A 21,810-nucleotide genomic window follows, 5' to 3' on the forward strand; every position below is an offset into this window, starting at 1 on the left:
GGGAAGAGTGAAATGAGACAAAGTGTCAATGGCTGAGAGATTCCAAACAGAGTCGAGAGGTTATCCTGGAGGTTATTCTTATGCATTAAGTAGAAATCACCTTGTTATCCAAGATGTAATGGAGAGGCTGGAGGGAACTGCCTGAAAATGTAGAGCTGTGTTCCAGTAGCCATGTTTCTCGCTGATGATTGTACAATAATATAGCTTTCACAATGTGACTGTGTGATTGTGAAAACCTTGTGTCTGATGCTCCTTTTATCTACCTGGTCAACAGATGAGAGGTACATATGGAATAAAAATAAATAATAGGGGGAACAAATGTTAAAATAGATTTAGTTTGAAATGCTAGTGATCAATGAAGGGGATCAGTAAGGGGTATGGCCTGTAAAAATTTTTTTTTTCCGTTTGTTATATTTTTCTGTTGTCTTTTTATTTCTTTTTCTAAATTGATGCTAATGTTCTGAGAAATGATCATGATGATGAATATGAAACTTAGTAAAAAAAAAAAATTTGAAGCAAAAAAAAATAAAAATAAAAAAATAAAAAGTAAACTACAACAGGAAATTTGAGTTTGCCCTAATAAGAAAATGTTTCTATACAAGGTTTTTGAGCTTTAATAATTTATTGGTGACAATGAAATTCAGTTAAATTTCAGCTCAACTAAAAATATAAATAAATAAATGCAATGCCATAGAATAAAACTGAATAAAATGTGAACACCTACAGTTGAGTTGGCCAACTACTCCAAATTTGTCAGAGGAAGTTCAATAATAACAAACCTTTACAACAAAAAATAGATGTGAATGCTTTCCACACCACGCGCTGGGTGAGCATGTGGAAGCCTCTTTGGCCTTCAGTCGGTGCACTGTCTCTGAACTTACCTACTGCCCTTGTCTCCTGAGGGCAGGTCCTTCTCCCCATGTCCTACTGAACACCTCCAGCCCACAGGTACCTCAAGCTCAACATTTCCACCCCAATCTCATCTACTGGAACACATTCACCAACAACCTCTCCTCCCCACAAAAAATATTCCTTCTCCTATAGTCCCATTTATCAGCCATCCAAATGGAAAGCCTGGCTTTTTCTAGGCCCCTCTCCAAAAGTCTGTCCCATAGTCAATAAAGTCACAAAGCCTATTATTTCTCTTTTCTTTCTATCTTTTGACTATCTGACCCCTTCCTCCCATCCCCACTGCCATCCCATTACTACTTGGTTTGGGTCGTCGTCATTTCTCACCTAGAATACTGCGATCTTTTCCCTAACTGGTCTCCTTTCCTGTGATCTTATACCTCTTATTTTCACCTTTAGAAACCTCTCCCAAGTTCCTTCCTAATTTAGAAACATATTTTCTATAAAAGTAACATTTTTCATCTGTTTGGTTTCTTAGAGAACATTTAGTTGAGCTCCTACAGTGTGCTTGTCACTCTAATTACTCTGCAGGCATTCATCTAAACACCCTTTCACAAAGTAGATAGTCTCATCAAATCCATCTGATAGATAAAAAAAATGGAGGATTAAAGGAATAAAATAACTTGCACTCAGTTGCAAAACACAGAAAAAGCAAAATTAGGTCACACCTTCATAAAAAATCTTTTTTAAAAAAAACTCCATAAATACTAATGGTCATAAGAGGGTAGAATAAGAGACTTAGAAACAAAACAAAAATTTAGAAATTAGTCTACTTACAGAATGTTAATTAAGTAATTAACAACTCAGGGACGCAAATTGAAAAAATTTTATGTCAAATGACTCAGTGTAGCGGAATCATATTTTTAAAAGAATTTTTTTTGTTATAACAGTCAAGATTTTTCTATTTAAAATGTGCACCATTAATGAACTCTGGAGGGAGCTAGAAGCCTTTCCTTTTCCTAAAAGCCTGTCTGGAGAACCGCAGCAAAGCTTCGGGGGAGCCTGGATGAATGTCTCTGACCCTGCCTTCACTAAATCATAACAGCTGCCAAATATTTAGTAAATGCCACCAGTGATGCTCTGATGCTAGTAACTAACATGCCCTTAGCAAGACTTAATGTATCTTCATAAACTTTAACTGCTCTCTAAGAAAACACAAATGTTTTTTAAGCATTTGAGTGTTTCTCATTAGCCTGATTAAGTCAAGATAAAAATATTAGTGGCGCAAGGTAAAAGTCAGACTTCTGGGTTTGAATTCCAGGTGCTCACTAGTTCTGTGGTCTTGGATAGATTACTCATTCTCTCTGAACCTCATTCTGCTTTCTGTTATCTGAAGACAATAATAATAACCTAACAGAGCTGTTTTGAGAACCAAAAGATTAAAAATATATATAAAACCACGCAATTCCTGGCATATAGCAAGTGCTTAATAATAATAACAGCCAAAATTTATTGACTTTTTAAAAATATATGCTAGGTATTGCTCTAAACACATTATATATATTAACTTACAACTAGCATATTATTAGGTGTGCATCCTTATTATCCCCATTTAGCAGTAAGGAAACTGAGGCACAGAAAGTTTAAATATCCTACCTAAGACACTCTGATAGAAAGTAATAGAGCTGAGACACAAACCCAGAATCTGGCTCCAAAATCTGTGCTCCTAACCAATATGCATATGCCTCTCATTAAGAGTTAATATGTATTAAGTGTGATTGTTGATAATGTTTTTACTTTTATTACCCACATGGATTTTTATAATAAAACCATGAACAAATCCTCTAGACATTACTATAAGCAAAACAATCAATTTTTCATTTCTGATACAAATATATCTGAAACATATATTCTTTTGAAACCCTATGATAGACATTTCAGCAAATTCAGATGGGCAGATGATACTATCTACAGAAACTATACTCGGTCTTTATTTAAATTTTAATTTTAATTTAAATCAGACGGATTTGATGAGCATAGTCTTTCCTAGGTTAAACTTTAAGGAAAAAGTGAGACCATGGTCAAAACTGATGATTTTTCTAAAAGAGTAGCACAAAGAAATAAATGTTTTAACTTTTTTTTTCAGAGAAAATAAAGACAAAAATGTCACCTCAAATGAACTTTAACAGGTAGAATGTTTTAGTAAAAAAACACAACTAGGGTAAAGGCAACTGAGGTCTTTCTTAATTACTCAATTTCTGGAAAGAAAATTTTCTAAATATTTAGAAAGATTATTGGGAAAATATTGAATGGCCACAGCACAGGCAACCTGGTGCTCTCCAGCCTCTTCTGTATCTTCATTCCTCTCCATAAAACGCCTTATACTGATTCTTCAAAACCCAGCTCAGATGAAACTTTCCTTAAGGGGGAAAGGTGTCCCTGACATCTTTGTGCACCAACATCACTTACCCGACACCCAGTACCACACTGAGCACACAGCAGGGGAGCAGAAAGTCACTGTCCAATGGATTAACCTCATTTTCCTTATTGTTTAGACACCCTGCAGCAATTGTCATAATTTTTTTATCACCTTTAGAGCCAAGTACAGTACCTAAAACAGTACGTACTCATTGAAAATTTGCTAAATAAATGAATTATTTTCTATTAAAACAAAAGATAAATATTTTCCATACATTCAATAAACATTTATTATGGGCCAAGCACATAGGTAGGTAGTGGGAATACAGAAAGAAATAAGACTAGATCCTGTTTTAAGAAACTCAAGTCTAGTGGGGAAGACAGGTAAGAAAGTCAAAAAACCCAGCGCAAAGCAAGCAGCTCTGTGAATAGAAACACACCACAGCTATCAGGAAGCCCCAGAGGAAGAACAGGAGAACAGCGCTCAACTCCTCTGCAGCTCAAATTCTTTTAAAAACATTCCACAGAAAAAGTATTTGCAAAGTCCCCTTCGGAGAATGGTGAGAACAGGGGAAAATTCAACTTCCCCAGGTTGAATCCTTGAAATTCTCACAAGCAGTGTGGACAACCAAAGTTATAGGCTGAGCCCTCAGTCTTGGGGTTTGTTCATATGAAACTTAACCCCACAAAGGATAGGTCAAGTCTACTTAAATTAGGCCTAAGAGTCACCCCCAAGAAAATCTCTTTTGTTGCTCAGATGTGGCCTCTCTCCAGCCAACACAACAAGCAAACTCACCACCCTACCCCTCTCTACGTGGGACATGACTCCCAGGGGTGTGGACCTTCCTGGCAACATGGGACAGAAACCCTAGAATGAGCTGAGACTCAGCATCAAGGGATTGAGAAAACGTTCTTGGCCAAAAGGGGGAAGAGGGAAATGAGACTAGGTGTCAATGGCTGAGAGATTCCAAACAGCTTTGAGAGGTTATCCTGGAGGTTATTCTTACGCATTAAGTAGATATCACTTTGTTATTCAAGATGTAGTGGAGAGGCTGGAGGGAACTGCCTGAAAATGTAGAGCTGTGTTCCAGTAGCCATGTTTCTTGATGATGACTGAACAATGATATAACTTTCACAATGAGACTCTGTGAATGTGAAAACCTTATGTCTGATGCTCCTTTTATCTACCTGGTCAAAGGATGAGAGGAACATATGGAATAAAAATAAATAATAGGGGGAACAAATGTTAAAATTAAAAAAAAAACTAAAAAATAAAAAAGCTATATAAGAAAAAAGACTAGCAAAAAATGCCAGGAGTTATCTCTACTTGATGGAATTACAGGTAATTCTTTTCTTTGTTTTCTCAATTCCCATAATGAATATATTGCTTATAATTACAAGAATAAATAAATTTCATAAAATTAAAAAAAAAGAAAAGATTCCACAGAGATTCTTAGGAGGAAGAGTAGGTGGCAAAAAATAACAATACGTTCTAGAATAACATCAGCCACATACTTTTTTTTTGCTTTAGCTCCCAGGCCTCATGAAAACCTGGCATAGAAACTTTAAAAAGGAATTTTACAGGATATGTATTAAACAAAAATGTGGAGTCTCTGGCTGTGTTTACTGCAGACCAGTGAAAGAACTTTTTGTTAAAATTTCAACCAGTGAGACCGCAAAAAAAAAATGTTTCAAGATCCAAGAAAGCAAATAATCATGGCTTGAGAGTTTACCATTTTGTGAATGTGAAGAATTTACATCTAGCTAGACTAAAAAAGACTACCTGTGGTTAAAAATTATTTTGAGCTTCAACCTCTCATTATTAGGATTCTGTGTGAAACTTTTGATATTAAAAGGAAAAGCATATAATCTAAAAATTGAAAGTCTTCACTTATGAGATTAAAGAGTGGTATGTTTGCAACAAGCAAAGTCAAGGGTATGTTGGTAATGGACGGTGTTGAGAGTAGCCCAATATTGTGACCATAACTAATGCCACTAAACTACCTAAAAATGATTAAAATGACAGATTTTGTTTATATATGTCACCATACTAAAAAAATAAAAACAGAAAAACTGAGCTAAATGCAGTCAAACGTAAAGGGACTCACACGGATCTAATGTTTGCTAACAACCAGGTGCTGAGCTAGGTGTCTTGTTTTGTTTTTTATTTTAAAAAAATAAAGTCAAAGGACAGTAAGATAAAAATAAAATGTATTATAAAACCACAAGGACCAACTTACTTCAAATACATTTATAATAACTTTAAGCTATGTCTTTTACCAAGGAACACTAACATATGCATATATATGTAAATTATGTGTATATGTAAAAGCATACATGTATATGCAAATACATGCATGTATGTATGTGACTAGAGAGAGAAGTATGTAAGCATACCTACATAACAATGAACCAAAGATATAAAGCTGAAGAGTTTTAAAATAAAAAAGTGAGTGAGTTATCAAAATCCTAAATAGAAAGTAGAAAATCTTTGAGGCCAGTATTACCCACGTTTGCTTGTATTGTCCCAAGAGTGTAACAAAATGCACTTAGAAGGTAGAAACTAAAATGTGGTTAAGACTGAATATCGAATCTGAAAAAAAAAAGAAACAACTAGTTCTCAGGCTCAAAAACTAATTCAATGGCTCTTCAGTTTTTTAAATCTGATAATTTTTCTAATATATCCATTAAATGACCACCATATGCTTTAAGAGAAAACCATTACTTTGGAAGTTATAGTGAAATGGCAATAAAATATTTGTTAATGATTTTTAGCAAAATACTTACAAGATTTGGAATTTTTTTTAAAGAGGTTACTTTCATTGATGTTGAACAGAAGGAATGGTAAATCTAAAGTAACAAACGTCTTCTGAAAACAAAAAGTTAGTAATTTTTTAAAGCTGTCCTCTTAATAAACAAACTCACTTTTCATTAGAAAAATCTGGAAAGGTCAAACTCACTTTTACAAGAAGCTAAACTGTTTTTATGGAAGAGAGGTATATACATGCACTTTACTCACAATAAAAGTGGCTTAATGGGAACTTATTCCTCGAAAAGAGAAGCTAAGCCTACTTATATTTACAACTAAGAGTCACCGCCAGAAAACTTTTGTTGCTCTCGCTGTAAGTTGAGATATCTTCATGCCTATATAAGTTGTGGCATCTCGCTGTAAGCCAGCGCGGCAGGTGAACTCACTGCCCTAACCCTCCTATGTGGAACATGACTCCCAGGGGTGTAAATCTCCCTGAAACGTGAGACATGACTCCCAGGGATGAGCTGGGACCTAGCATCATGGAATTGAGAAAGACGTCTTGACCAAAAGCAGAAAGAGAGAAATGAGACAAAATAAAGTTTTAGTAGCTGAGAGATTTCAAATGGAGCTGAGCAGTTATCTTGGAGGTTATTCTTATGCATTATACAGAAATACTTTTTTAGTTTATGGTGTACTGGAGTGGCTAAAGTGAAGTCCCTGAAACGTTGAACTGTATTACAGTAGCCTTAATTCTTGAAGACAACTGTATAATTACATAGCTTTTATAATGTGACCATGCGATTGTGAAAACCTGTGGCTGACACTCCCTTTATCCAGGGTATGGACAGACGAGTAAAAAAATAAGGACAAAAGATAAATAAATAATAGGGAGGAAAAGCAGCAAAAATACATTAGATAGATTTCAATACTAGTAGTGAATAAGAGGAAGGGGATAAGGAGTATGAGATGTATGGTTTTTTACTTTTTTTTTATTTCTTTTTCTGGAATGGATGCAAATACTCTAAAAATGATCACACTGAATAAACAACTATGTGATAATATTGTGAGCCACTGATTGTATGCTTTGGATGGACTATATAGGCATGAAGATATCTCAACAAAAATATTTTTTAAAGTGGTTTAAGGGCAAAATTCTTTCCATAATCCTCAGTTAATTGAATGTTAATCATTATGTGGCATACCAAAACCTATATAATTATGTTTCCCATTTAAAGCAAAAGATAGCAGTATAGTAGATGTGAAATTATTGTGGATTTTTGATAGAGTAACTTTACAATTTATTGTCTAGGAGGAGCCAAGATGGCAGCTTAGCAAGGTGTGGGATTTAGTTTGTCCTTCAGAGCAGCTAACAAATAGGCAGAAACAGTATAGAACAGCTCCTGGGGCCACGTCAGTGACTGGACACACAGTGTACCCCAGTCTGGACCAGCTGGACTGGCTGTGAGACCCCCAGAACTGGAGTTCCCCAAACCGAGGTGGCTGGCACCCCTCCCCCACAGGTTGCTTCCCAGAGGGGACAGGAAAGAGACTTCACCAGCAGCACGGGCTGAGCCCAGCCAAATGCCAATTGTGGTATTAATTAACAAGTTCTGACTACTAAAAATAGGCCCCCAGCTCAGCTGAACCTTGCAGAGGTCACTGGTTTTTACCCCAACACAGAGGGGGCAGGGCTGACAGAAAAAAAAAAAAAGCAGGTTTTTTTCTGAAAAGGTCCAGGCCCTGCAGGAAAGGAGGGGGCACAAAGGACCTGGAGATACACAGAGCAACGTACCAACTTAAGCTCTTGATTGGTAAACCTGAGGAACGGGATCCTGCTCTGAAAAGGATTTTTCCTTTTCTCTTTTGTGGCTGTGTTTCTATGGATTGATTACTCTTTGGATACAGCGGCAGGGCTTCTCAGGCTGCAACTGCCTCAGGCATAGGCAAAAGCAAGCTCGTTTGAGAGCTTATCTGGAGCCTGTGTCTTCCCCAGGGGAGGGGTGAAGCCCAACTCAGGTGGAATCTCTCCTTCAAGGAATTCAGACACCAGGGCTTGGTAATTTGAAGCCATTAAAACCAGCCTACAACCTCTCCTCCAACTCCACCATGCCCACAGCAGTGGAGTCTGAAAAGTTAAAGGTGCCGCATCATCTTATGTTGGTGGGACCTGCAGGCAGACAGGCACCACATACTGAGCAGGATAAGAAAAACAGAGCCCAGAGACTTTACAGGAAAGTCTGTCAACCTGCTGGGTCTCACCCTCAGGGAAAACTGACACAGGTGACTCTTTCCTCCCAACAGGAGGCCAGTTTGGTCTGGGAAAATCTGGCTGGGGTCGATAGTATCTAAGTAGACCCTCCTAAGGGTGGGGGGGGGAAAGGCACCACACAAGCAGGGCAAGAAACAAGAAAACAAGAACTGAAAAATTATCCTCTGTTAAACAAAACTTAAGCTAGAGGTCCAGAAAAAAGCTGACAGAATGTCAAAGAACAGATAGACAACAAATTCATCCAGCAAGAAAACCCTAGATAAAAGAAGTGAAAGCAATCTCCAGAAAAACTAATTAAGGTAATTAAATGCCTAGATGCCAGCAAAAAATAACAAATCACACTAGGAAAATTGAAGATATGGCCCAGTCAAAGGAACAAACCAAAAATTCAAATGAGTACAGAGGCAGAAACAATAAATTCAGAATAAACAAACACACATGAAAAACCTCATCAAACACCAAATCAATGAATTGAGGTAGGATATAAAGAAGGCAAGGAATGAACAAAAAGAAGAAATAGAAAGTCTGGAAAAAAATCACAGAACTTATGGGAATGAAAGGCACGGTAGAAGAGATGAAGAAAACAATGTAAACCTACAACGTCAGATTTCAAGAGGCAGAAGATAGGATTAGTGAACTGGAGGATGGGACATCTGAAATCTGACAAGCAAAAGAAAATATAGGGAAAAGAATGGAAAAACATGAGCAGGGACTCAGGGAATTGAAAGACAATATGAAGCGCATGAATATACGTGTTGTGGGTGTCCCAGAAGGAGAAGAGAAGGGAAAAGGAGGAGAAAAACTAATGGAGGAAATTATCACTGAAAATTTCCCAACTCTTATGAAAGACTTAAAATTATAGATCCAAGAAGTGCAGCATACCTCAAAGAGAATAGATCCAAATAGACATACTCCAAGACACTTACTAATCAGAATGTCAGATGTCAAAGAAAAAGAAAGAATCTTGAAAGCAGCAAGAGAAAAACAATCCATCCCATACAAGGGAAGTCCAATAAGACTATGCATAGATTTCTCAGCAGAAACCATGGAGGCGAGAAGACAGTGGGATGATATATTTAAGATACTAAATGAGAAAAACTGCTAACCAAGAATTCTATATCCAGCAAAACTGTCCTTAAAAAATAAGGAGGAAATTAAAACATTTGCAGACAAAAATTCACTGAGAGAATTTGTGACCAAGAGACCGGCTCTGCAAGAAATACTAAAGGGAGCACCAGAGACAGATAAGAAAAGTCAGGAGAGAGAGGTGTGGAGAATAGTATAGAAATGAAGACTATGAGTAAAGGTAAAAAGAAGAAAAATGAGATATGACATAAAATCCAAAAGGCCAAATGGTAGAAGAAAGTACTGCCCATACAGTAATAACAGTAAATGTTAATGGATTAAACTCCCCAATCAAAAGACACAGACTAGCAGGATGGATTTAAAAAACAGGACCCATCTATATGCTGTCTACAGGAAACACATCTTAGACTCAAGGATAAACATAGGTTGAAAGTGAAAGGTTGGGAAGAGATATTCCATGCAAATAACAATTAGAAAAGAGCAGGAGAAACTACACAAATATCCAATAAATTAGACTTCAAATGTAAAACAGTGAAAACAGACGAAGAAGGACACTATGTATTAATAACAGGAATAATTCAACAAGAAGACATAACAACCATAAATATTTATGTACTGAGCCAGAATGCTCCAAAATACATGAGACAAACACTGAAAACACTGAAAAGAAAAATAGACACATCTACCATAATAGTTGGAGACTTCAATTCCCCACTCTCATCAATGGACAGAACATCTAGACAGAGGATCAAAAAAGAAACAGAGAATTTGAATAATATAATAAATGAACTAGACTTAACAGACATATATAGAACATTAAACCCCACAACAGCAGGATACACCTTTTTTGAGAATGATAGAAGGAGGAGGGCTGGGGACATAAATGAAATCAGAAAGAAAGATAGATGTTAAAGATTGAGATGGTATAATCTAGGAATGCCTAGAGTGTATAATAATAGTCAAATGTACAAGGTACAATTTTAAAAATGTTTTTGCATGAGGAAGAACAAAGGAATGTAATTATTGCAGGGTACTGAAAATAGATGGTAATTAATATTTTAAAATGTCACCTCCTGTGTGATACTAAAGCAAAAAATGTTTATTAGTTACAAAATTTATATTTTGACTAGTGCATTTCCTAATATAACTTATGTAGATAGTTTGATTGAATGCCATAAGTACTTGGAATCTCAGGTAGGACATGAGATTTTTCTGGTTTGTCCAGAGTGATGCCCCAATGAATCCCAGAGTGATTCGATCAGTGAGTGGAAAAGTATCTGCAAAGCCCCCTTTGGGAAGTGGTGAGAACAGGGAGAAATTCAACTTCCCCAAGTTGAATTCTTGATATTCTCACAAGCAGTGTGGACCACCAAAGCTATAGGCACAGCCCCCAGTCTTGGGATTTGCTCATATGAAACTTAACCCCACACAGGATAGGTCGTCTACTTAAAATTTAGGCCTAAGAGTCACCCCCAAGAGAGCCTCTTTTGTTGCTCAGATGTAGCCCCTCTCTCCAGCCAACACAACGAGCAGTCTCACCACCCTACCCCCTCTCTACATGGGATATGACTCCCAGAGGTGTGGACCTTCCTGACAACGTGGGACAGAGATCTTGGAATAAACGGAGACTCAGCATCAAGGGATTGAGAAATACCCTAGAATGAGGTGAGACTTAGCATCAAGGGATTGAGAAAACCTTCTCGACCAAAAGGGGGAAGAGGGAAATGAGACAAAGTGTCAATGGCTGAGCGATTCCAAACAGAGTCAAGAGGTTATCCTGGAGGTTATTCTTATGCATCAAATAGATATCATCTTGTTATTCAAGATGTAATGGAGAGGCTGGAGGGAACTGCCTGAAAATGTAGAGCTGTGTTCCAGTAGCCATGTTTCTTGAGGATGATTGACTAATGATACAGCTGTCACAATGTGACTGTGTGATGGTGAAAACCTTGTGTCTGATGCTCCTTTTATCTACCTTGTCAACAAAGGAGTAGAACATATGGAATAAAAATAAATAATAGGAGGAACAAATGCTAAAATAAATTTAGTTTAAATGCTAGTGATCAATGAAGGCAAGGGATAAGGGGTATGGTAGGTACAATCTTTTTTTTTTTCTTTCTTTCCTGTGTTCATTTCTTTTCTTTTTCTATTGTCTTTTTATTTCTTTTTCTGAATTAATGCAAATGGTCTAAGAAATGATGAATATACAACTAAGTGATGATATTGTGAATTACTGATTATGTATGTTGTCTTATTTTGTTTATTTTTTAATTAATAAATAAATTTTTAAAAAATGAAAATGAAAACACAACATACCAAAATTTATGAGATGCAGCAAAGGCAGCTAAGAGGGAAATCTATTGTCCTAAATGCCTATATCAAAAAAGAAGAAGAGCAAAAATCAAGGAATTAACTGTCCACTTGGAAGAACTAGAGAACAGCAAATTAACCCCAAAGCAAGTAAAAGGAAAGAAATAATGAAGATTCGAGCAGAAATAAATGAAATTGAAAACAATTGAGAAAATCAACAAAACCAGAAGTTGGTTCTATGAGAAAATCAATAACATTGATGGACCCTTAGGAAGGCTGACAAAAAGAAGAAGAGAGAAGATGCAAATAAATAAAATCAGAAATGGAAAAGAAGGCAGAACCACTGACCCCACAGAAATAAAGGAAGTACTGAGAGGATACTATGAACTGTATGCTAATAAATTCGTCAATTTAGATGAAATGGACAACTTCCTACAAAGGCATGAACAACCAATATTGACTCAAGAAGAAATAGATGACCTCAACAAACCAATCACAAGTAAAGAAACTGAATCAGTCATTAATAAGCTCCCCAAAAAGAAAAGTCCAGGACCAGATGGCTTCACATGTGAATTCTACCAAACATTCAAGAAACAATTTATTGTCTAAACCAGGGCACTTTTGACAGTGAAACACAGCTTTACTAATAATATTCTCACTGCAACAATGGGCAATACACTGGTACTGAAGCTGACAAACCAGGAAGCATGGCTATTCTGGTTTTAGAAGATACCACTCTAATTAATATTTCATCGTTAAGTTTTTAAATTAGTGTTACAAATAAAATCTGTTTAGAGAGTGAATACATATAAACATTTCCTTACCAATATCAATGTATTTGGGATCCAAGGGTGTGCCAATAGAATTACAAAGAACTAGCACAAACTGTAACAAAACAAAAAGACCATCAGAACTACTGCTTATGGGCAAAAAAAGGAAACAAAGCTTAACATATACCATGCATATCTCTTTTTCAAGTATCACTTAATAACTAGGAAGTAATTGATAAAATTGTCAAGTACAAAGAAAAGCAGACAGAAATAAAGCTAATCTATAGTATTAAAAATAAAGAAATATGAATTAAAATTAAGCTGATTTCTCAATATAATGGAACACTACGGCTTTTAAGAATACACTTAAAAAACACAGTACCCTGGCTATATTTCACTATTTATACTTTGAAAATTCCTGATCAGCTATAACTTCAAAATTCATTTCTATCCTATAATCAGCTATATGAGAGCTAACTTAATGTGTTACCGTTGCACCAAATGTTTCCATCCCGTTCTCCTCCTTTGAAGCAATATATAAATGACATAAGAAATTCAGAAAAATCCAGTTAATTAAAAAAAAGACATAATCCAACCTAGTGAAAAATGACTTAAAATGTCCATTAGTTAACACATATACAAAAAATATCATGATTAATATCAGGAAAAATGATGCACACTTAACAACATATTATTCTGAAATGATAATTTCATCTTTCTTACTATAGTTGTCTTTCTGTATCTGGTACTAAGAATACTATTTTTACTTAGATGTTTTCCTGTTTAGAATAACAATTTTAAATAAACCATTATCTGTATACTATTTATATGTAAATATAGACTTTGTCTTTTTCAGCATCTCTCAAGTTAAATGTATTTAATTTACTTCACAAATATGAATAATAATAAAAATTATACTAAAAAATCATAATTTATCCATCCAATGCTTAAAATAAGTTTATTTAGTGACACAAAAGAGTACCAATAAATTATTTTTTAATTTACTTTTCATTTTTATCAAAGTTATACACACCCATAGTTTAATGAATCAAATAGTTCCATAAAAATTCTTACTAAAAATAACAAGCCCCTCCCCCCAAATTCCCATTTGCACTTCCCCAGAGAAAAATACAATCAGCTCCTTTAACTCTTCCTTTAAGAATTACAGTATTTACCTGCCCAAATCTAAGTAACATATTCATAGTGTCCCTTTTCGTGTTTTGTTTAATTTGGGGAATTTTCTATTGCTGTCCCACTCTGAAAGATAAGTATTTGGCTTTGTTTCACATCCCTCTTCCCAGCCCCCACCAACAGGAACACACTTTCATCTCTCCATCTTTCCACTTCTAATGCAATTTTGTTAATCAATATTTAGAGTTTTGTCTCAATATTATATTTCGATTAAAAGATTTTTGAAAATTAAAAAAACCTCAGTGCTTATAATATATCATCATGACTATGCAATAGTCATTCACAATCATCAAATATGTCATGATTTATTTTCCTTTCAAGAATATTTTGTTTTCCTTACAGTTGATAATTGTCCTTATTTTTTCCTCTTTCCTTAAGTTTTCTACATACTTTACTAATTCAATCCCCCAATTTTCCCTCAGTTGTGTGTCTCTCCTCTTAATGGGTTCCAACACACTAGGTTCTGTTGATTTTATCTTCTTGAAGTTTCTTCTGGAGCCTTCTGTCCTGGCTCACTGATGACACTTGAATGCTGCACAACCGCCAACTGCTATCACCTCACCATTGTTGAGGGAAGTCCCTTCACCTCTCTCCTGTGCTTCCTGGAGCCTGCTTCTTTCTCTTTATGGGTTTATTCCTCATGTTGCTAACTTCCTAAGAAAAGGAAGCTCGTGAGATAAATTTCAGGTGCAAATCTAAAAATATTTTACTCATATAGTTGGTTTAATGTATGGAATTCTAGATAGGAAGTCATTTTCCCTCAGAATTTTGAAGGCAATCCTCCAGAGCATTGCTTTCAACAAGTCAAATGCCATTACGACTTTCCTGATCCCAAGAAGCCTGTTTTTCCTTTCTGAAAGCTTGCAGAATCTTCTTTTTATCCCCATCCAGTGTCCTAGAGTTTCACAATGATGTACCTTTGTGTGGCTCTACTTTTATTCACTGTACTACATGCTCAGTGAGCTCTTTCAACCTAGAAATTCAAGGGAAATGAATTTTGTTTTTCAGATTTCTTTCCCCTCCACTTTTCTGTCTGCTCTTTTTAGAAATGTTATTCAAATACTGAACTTACAGGACTGCCCCTCTGTTTTTTTAATCTCTTCACTCCTATTTTCCATTACTTTGCTTTTTGCTCTAATTAGTAGTTTTCCTTCATTTTATCTTCTAACCCTTCTACTAAGTTTTTCACTGATGCTATAATATTTTTAATTTACAAAAGTTTCCTTTTTTATAACATCCTTTTCTTATTTCATGGATGTAATTATGACCATAATAATGATGGTTCTTTTGAAGTCTTCTTCTTCTGTATAGTTTTTGCTTCCTCCAAGTTTTCTCTTACCTTAATCTCTGTCTAACAGATGCTTTCCTCAAAATATCTGATAATCCTCATCTTCTTACATTTATCAGTGGGAAATTAAAATGCTGTTTGGGAGCTATATGTCTACAGGTGAGCCTTGCTGACTGCAGTCTTCACTGTAAGGTGAGCAAGCAGAGCTGTTTCCTTGAGGACTCCCAAAAACAGCATCTGTAGGGGTCTTTTCTCTTGAACTGGTCAGATTCTCCAGTGGTGACTCTTTCATTGTGCTACCTGACAGCTACATGTGCAGCTGCCAACATTCTGGTAACTAAGTAGGAAAGGAGTGGGGTAACAGTGAGTAGTAGAATTTTAAGTTAGTTCCTCTGTTCTCACCACAGTTACTCCACCCTTTGCTGTGACTGGTGCCTCTTGGTGCAGAGACTCTTTGATCCTCGGAGAGAGTAAACCCCAGTTTTTTAAGATGGTAGGAGAACAGCTGCCTAGGGGTTCAGTTTAGGGGAGGGGATCTGAGAATCAACTTCTTAAATGCCTTTTTTTTTTTTTTTTAAGTTTTCTCCTTCCTCCATAATCTTTGGTACTTATAAACTGCTTTTCTGTTTGCTTCTTTCTCCCACTAGGTACCACCAAGTCCAGGCTCTCTTGGGAATTCTGTGATATAAACTGGTTGCTCCTTGGCTTTCCCTGGCTTTCATAGGTCTGCTAAGGTAATTACCACTAATCCATCAACTCTCTAGCCTCCAAAACTTTGTTGCCATTTCCTCTCCCTTTCTGGTCCCTATGGGCTTATGACTTTTTAAAAAATAATTTTATTGCTGTTTTAGAGAGTTTCAGGAGAGAACAGAGCCAAAAGTAGTTATTCACACTGATACCTTTAACCAAAAATGCTAATTTTTAATAAGATAAAATAAAATGTTTGATCAATGAAAGGGAGGCATAAGGGGTATGGTATGTAAAATTTTTTTTCTTTTGGTTTTATTTTTCTGTTGTCTTTTTATTTCTTTTTCTGAACTGATGCTAATGTTCTGGGAAATGACCATGATGATGAATATGCAACTATGTGATGATATTGTGAATTGCTGAGTGTATGTGTTGGGAATGTTTGTGTTTCTTGTAATTTTTTTTTTTAATTAATAAAAAATTTTTTTAAAATGTTTAACATAGCTGAAGACACTGGTCACTTCTTTGAAAGTTTATATACTTGTAAAAATATTTAAACTGTTAGTATACCTTTTTAAAAGACATTATAAATATTTATTTTATGCTATGAAATTTAGATTTTTAAAGCAATATGACTTCAAATAAAAGTATATTTTTCATTGTCTAAAGCTACTGAAATTGTCAGAAACGGTCACTGTTACATAATTTCTTGACCGTTTATACCAGACATCTGCATATTTATTTTTGCTTATGGAATTTTAACTTGGAAAAGATTCTGATATTGTAAGTACATTTCAGAGACATAAATTGGTCACTATGAACTGCCAGTGAGTTAACTGATTGGAGAAGAAAAAAGTCAAAGGACACAGAACCAGTGGAGCCACATAGTTTTCCAAAACAAATGTAAACCCAACGCTTTACTGTACTTGCTCTTATAGAAGCCACTTCAGAGAAGGTAGATAATCAGAGCCCACCTCTGCCAAGTAACTAACCCACCTATGTTTTACGATATCAAGGAGCACCTACCTGAGGATGATTTTCATCAGCTTTGGTAGCCAAAATGCAGAAGTCCCCACAGGTGGTAATTGAAATGAGACTCTTCACATATTTAACATATTTCTCATTGTTTTTCGTTTCCCAAAAGACAACACAGTACTCCGGACGATCAGGTCTTGTATAAGCATAGACGACAGTGTTCGAGCAATAACCCCACTAGGAAGAAAGGAAGAAGAAAAGGAGAGAGGGGAAGGAGTAAAAAATATTTAGCACTGGGAAAGAAAAATCATATGTACTATATTTTTACTGTAGAAATACTACAAAAAAGTAATTTTCTGGTCCTAACAAAATATATTCTTCAGAAATGGAAGAGAACTGAACATTCAGCTTAATAGCTTTTCTCACTAAAATAACAAAAATCTAAAAATAGTGAAGTTTATAAACAAATGTGCTGCATAACTAAATTTCATCTCTTTAACTTTCTTTACTTTAATCAGTAATATCTAAGTTTCATTGGTAAAAATAATTACTTCAGACTTTTCAATATTCAGTAACAGCTGCCTGAGGGGACAACAGGAAGAGTGATCCCTGTCAAAAGTTTAAATTCTAGATCCCCAGGCCAAAATTCAAAAATAGTTGCTTTGCCTTTTCCCCCATCCACATTTCTTATATTTGTTTTCATCAGTGTAACATATACATGCAGTTTACAGTCAAATAATTATACATGGCTCATTACAAACAAAATGTAGAACCCTGCCCCAATTTCTCCTCAAGGGTAACCATTTGCAACTCTTCCAGTTGCAGATTTTTGGCATTTACCTCTATATCCCACTAGTGATTAATTATAGTTCCAATGATAGATGAGAACTTTGTTTTCATTTACCACCCTTCCCCCATTATACATGTCTAGATGTCCCTTCCATTTAATTTCCCCAATATATTTATACTGTAATTTTGAATAAATCAATATTATTATAACTATGTACTATTCAACACTAAGCCAAGTTTACCTTTTCAGATCACATTACCTTTCTTATATATATATATTTTTACTTTAACAGAGTTATAGATTTACAGAAAAGTTGCAATTTCCCCTTTTGTTAACTTCTTCTATTTCCACGGTACATATGTCACAACTAAGACAACACTGATACATTGCTATTAACTAAGCCCCATTTATTTGGATTTCACACGTTTTTCTCTAAGGCCCTTCCCCTATTCCAGAATTCCCTCAGGATACACTCCCTTAGTCTCCATGCCTCCTCTGCACTGTGAAAGATTCTCTTGTCTTCCCTTGTTTCTCATACCTTGACATTTTGAGGGGTACTGGGCAGGCACTCTGTAGACTGAACCTCAATTTGGGTTTGTCTGAGGTTTTTCTCAGTCAGACCGAGATGGCAGGTTTGGAAGGAAGAACGCCATGGAAATGAAAACTAACTCTACGTTATTAACACGGCTCACCACTCACCACGGTGACCTGGAACACCTGGCCATGGCAGTGCTTGCCAGGTTTCTCCACTGTAAAGCTGCTCTCTTTGTTTTCCCATTTCCATACACTACTCTTTGGAAGTGAGTCGCTAAGCACAGTTCAGGCTCAAGCAGTAGAGGAGGGATTAATCCCCACCTCCTGGAAAGACAGGATCTAAGTAAATTATTTGGAGTACTTTCTTAAGGAAGATTTGTTTCTTCTCCCCCATTTACCTATTTAATGATTTATGTATAGCCACACAGACACATTGATATTTGCTTTATACTTCAGTTTATAATCCAATGCTCTGTCATTTACTTTGCTACTTAAATTGTTCCAGCTTTGGCCACTGGGGGTTCTGCCAGGTTAGTTCCTGTGCCCCTTTGACATGCCCCCATACTTTTTGATTTTGCTTTGCTGTGTTATGTTTTTGAGCACTGCTTACATTCTGGCACTATGAGAAGTTTCAAGCTCATTTTGTAATTTCCCTACCCCTGTCCTAAATCAACCATTTCTCCAAAGTGCTCTGTCATTAAACAACTAAATACTTAAATTTTTTCATATCAAACAGTCTTAGTTTACCAGATCAAACTCACACTTCACTGCTTGTTTTCAGTCAAATGTCAAATTTAATATAAAACACTTATTGGTGATTGTGCTGCTTATTCTCATTTGCCCCTCGTCCAGTGCTTCTCAACTAGCTCTGTGGCCTGGGGCTGAACTCCACGAACTCCATCACTTGGGCTACTTTGCCTAGGGCTTCCAATGGGGTTTGGCCAATAGAAGGCACCAGCAGGAGATGAGAAGGCAGAAGGATAGATGCTGAAGTATTTATTCCCCCAATCCCTCTCTGGCAGTCCTCCTGCAGGGCTGCCAGCCCCTCTCACAAAGCTGCAGCTCTCTAACAATAGTTCCTCAGCCTGCCCCACCAGGCCTGGGGCTGCTGATGGTACCCCCTGCTGTTAGCACTGGATGCCTACTCCAGCATTCCTCGCTGGCTCCCTTTACCCTGCCCATACCTCTATAAAGAAGCCCTCCAACCATACCTCTTCCATTACCCCTTTGAGTTTATCACCTGTTTCCTACTGAGACTGCCTGATGGAGAAATTTGACTACTCATATGTAGGATTCTATTAGAGCTTACTAGTTCTAAGGTCTTCATACTAAAAAGCCTCCTTTCTTCTAGTTTCCACAACAAAAGCAGCTATGATGACATGCAAGAAACAGATATACTTTGGGTATAAGAAAATTGTTTATTAAAAAGTGCTTTTATTTTTACAACTGCTCTTAATATTTACCTTATAATCAGGTCGAATATTTGCAAAATATATAAAGGAATCAACAGCTAGTGCAATTTTCAGGCCACCTCCTTCCCACGATAGTGCAGACATCTGCTTTCCAGGAACTTTCAAAGTGCCCAGGTGCTAAAAAAATATATTTAACATAAAGTACCACAGTTAACTCGGATACAAGTTACCACCAATCACTTCATTGAGATAAAAGTGGTATGAGAATTATTTTGCGAAAGATTACAACCACTCTGAAATCATTTTCTTTGAACTTTTATCATAAGAAGTAAGTATATGATAGGAGAAATGTACAAACTATATCCAAATAATTCAGTACCAAATTTTATCAAATCTAAGATTGCATTCCTTGAAATATGCTTCTTTACTTTTATGTACAACTAAGGAAAGAAAAAATGCATTGCTAATTAAAATATGACAACTTTGATTATAAGATGCATCCCAATTTTAGGCATCATAAAATCTAAAAAGGCTCCTTAGAATCAATGAATTATTGTTTTTGTAAACTCAGTCTTGAAGTCTTCCCCTCTCTCTTTCATCTGCCACAATCAGCCAGTCACCAATTCCTATTGCTTTTACTCCTTTTTCTTCTCACTTCTTGACGGAGCTCTCCTAATAGCCACCTAACTGCAATTCTGGCCTTTCATCTCATCCCTCATTCCCACCCTGAACCCACCAAAGTCAGTCTCCACACTATCATAATTCCCTTTCTAGGACACAAATTTGATCATACCCCACCCTGCCTAAAGAAACAGTTAATAACTTTTTAAAATGCAATAGCGTCCCACCATCACATTCTTAACTGTGACATACACTTTTTCCCATCCGGCCCTAAACTACATTCTTTGGCTTAATACCCCACTAGTTAGCCATAATCACCCTGTACTCGCTTAGGAGGGAGCCATTGTACCTCATACCTTTGACCCTATATAAAATTCCTTCTGCCTGATATCTTCTCTCCTTTCCCCCACACTTCTTCTATTCCTACTACTCCTATCCTCTAGAAAACTCCTATTCATCCTTCAAGATACAACTCAAATATTGCTTCCTCAGTGAATCCCGCCTTCTTCCTTCCTTCCTTCTTCGGTTCCAGGGAATTCAGACGGGGAGCTCTTTGAGGACCCTGACTTTGTCATATTCACATCGATTCACATCAATTAAGTAATCCTTTAATAGATTACTTGATAAACAGGTATTCAATAAATATCTAAGTAAATAAATGTATCATGGATTCAAATTAATTTCTTCAAATACTAACAGTACATTTCATGACTGAATTAATGGATGAATAAATGAATACATAGAACTTTTAATGTGGCCATAAAAAGACAAATATTTTAAACCTATACTTCCTATTTGACAGGATGTTATAATCCCAAGAATTTCAACAATTTGTACCAATATCCCTTGTTCTTAAGTAGATATGTTCTAAAGTCAAATTTAATACATTAAACTCCATTTTGCCAGGGAAACTCATGGGAAAAAAAGTTTTAACCTAGAGGGTTCCGATCTATATGTCTTTCTACCAATATGGAGCCAAACAGGAACAAGCAAGCTGAGAACTGCACCCACAGTATGACACATCCACAGCAGAAGAGGGCTACCTCCTAACTGCAACCTAGCCAAGCGGAGGCCACAGCAAGGAAAGGAAATTGACTTTACTAAGCTTCCAGGAAGTGCATGTGCTGTGGGAGGGACTTGCTCGTTTTTCCCATTCCATCTTTTCCAACAGCACCTTGAGGGATGACCTTTATTTCAGAAAAACAGGGAGTTCCGTCTCAGAGTTTAAGTTAACTTCTCTAAAGATCAAACTAGGCTGTGGAGCTGGAATTCAAAGCCAGGTCATCCCAACTAAAATCCCATGCCCTATTATTCCCAGCCAGGCTAAGACCATACAGTAAAAGCCCAAGCACCTTACCCTCAGAATCAAACATAAATTCTTCCCTGAAGTTTTCCTTAAGTTTAAATCTTTAAATAATTTCCTTACAAGTTATCTTCCCTACCTTAACAATAGCAGAGATTCAAAAATAAATTCCCCATATATCCACTTAGTCAAAAAACACTAAGTAACACTGACCCTGAGGAATTATGCTAGATACTTTTAATTACAGTTGTATCAAAAACCGTTTAGTCTCAATATAACACTTAATGTACTGTTTTACAAGGTAAAGTAAATGGACCTTAGAACCCATATTTTTCTACTTACGGAAGGAAGAACAGATAAAAAAATAAGCAGATAAGACAAAATAATGATAATAAGTCAATGATGAGCAACAAAAAATATCAATATGAACATGAATTAAAGAGGCTGCAAGCATAGAAACAACCAGAAATCAGATTTTTAATTATTTAGAAACTTTGAAAACAATGAACACTCTTACTTTTTTACAGCATGTAAATATACTAAAAATATTGCTTG

The 21,810-nt window shown here is 36.1% G+C and overlaps 1 protein-coding gene and 1 long non-coding RNA gene across 5 annotated transcripts in view; one reads left to right on the forward strand and one right to left on the reverse strand.

The window, feature by feature from the left end:
- The window catches only part of WDR35 (WD repeat domain 35), a 109,723-nt gene that overhangs the window by 52,666 nt on the left and 35,247 nt on the right, over positions 1-21,810 (reverse strand). For all 4 annotated transcript variants that reach the window (XR_013172285.1, XM_077152159.1, XM_077152158.1 and 1 more), the window contains exons 9-11: positions 19,383-19,508; positions 16,647-16,832; positions 12,509-12,569 (exon numbers count right to left, since the gene is read on the reverse strand). Coding sequence is in view for 3 of the 4 variants with exons in the window: in XM_077152159.1 (XP_077008274.1) it covers positions 12,509-12,569; positions 16,647-16,832; positions 19,383-19,508 (373 nt within the window). In the remaining variant the exon portion in view is untranslated. The remainder of the gene's footprint in view (positions 1-12,508; positions 12,570-16,646; positions 16,833-19,382; positions 19,509-21,810) is intronic.
- The window catches only part of LOC143676900 (uncharacterized), a 41,271-nt gene continuing 34,784 nt past the window's right edge, over positions 15,324-21,810 (forward strand). Inside the window, exons 1-2 of the long non-coding RNA XR_013172288.1 lie at positions 15,324-15,426; positions 15,581-15,667. This is a non-coding gene — a long non-coding RNA (uncharacterized LOC143676900). The remainder of the gene's footprint in view (positions 15,427-15,580; positions 15,668-21,810) is intronic.

The sequence above is a fragment of the Tamandua tetradactyla genome, chromosome 3 (assembly GCF_023851605.1).
Source record: "Tamandua tetradactyla isolate mTamTet1 chromosome 3, mTamTet1.pri, whole genome shotgun sequence".
Lineage (NCBI taxonomy): Eukaryota > Metazoa > Chordata > Mammalia > Pilosa > Myrmecophagidae > Tamandua > Tamandua tetradactyla.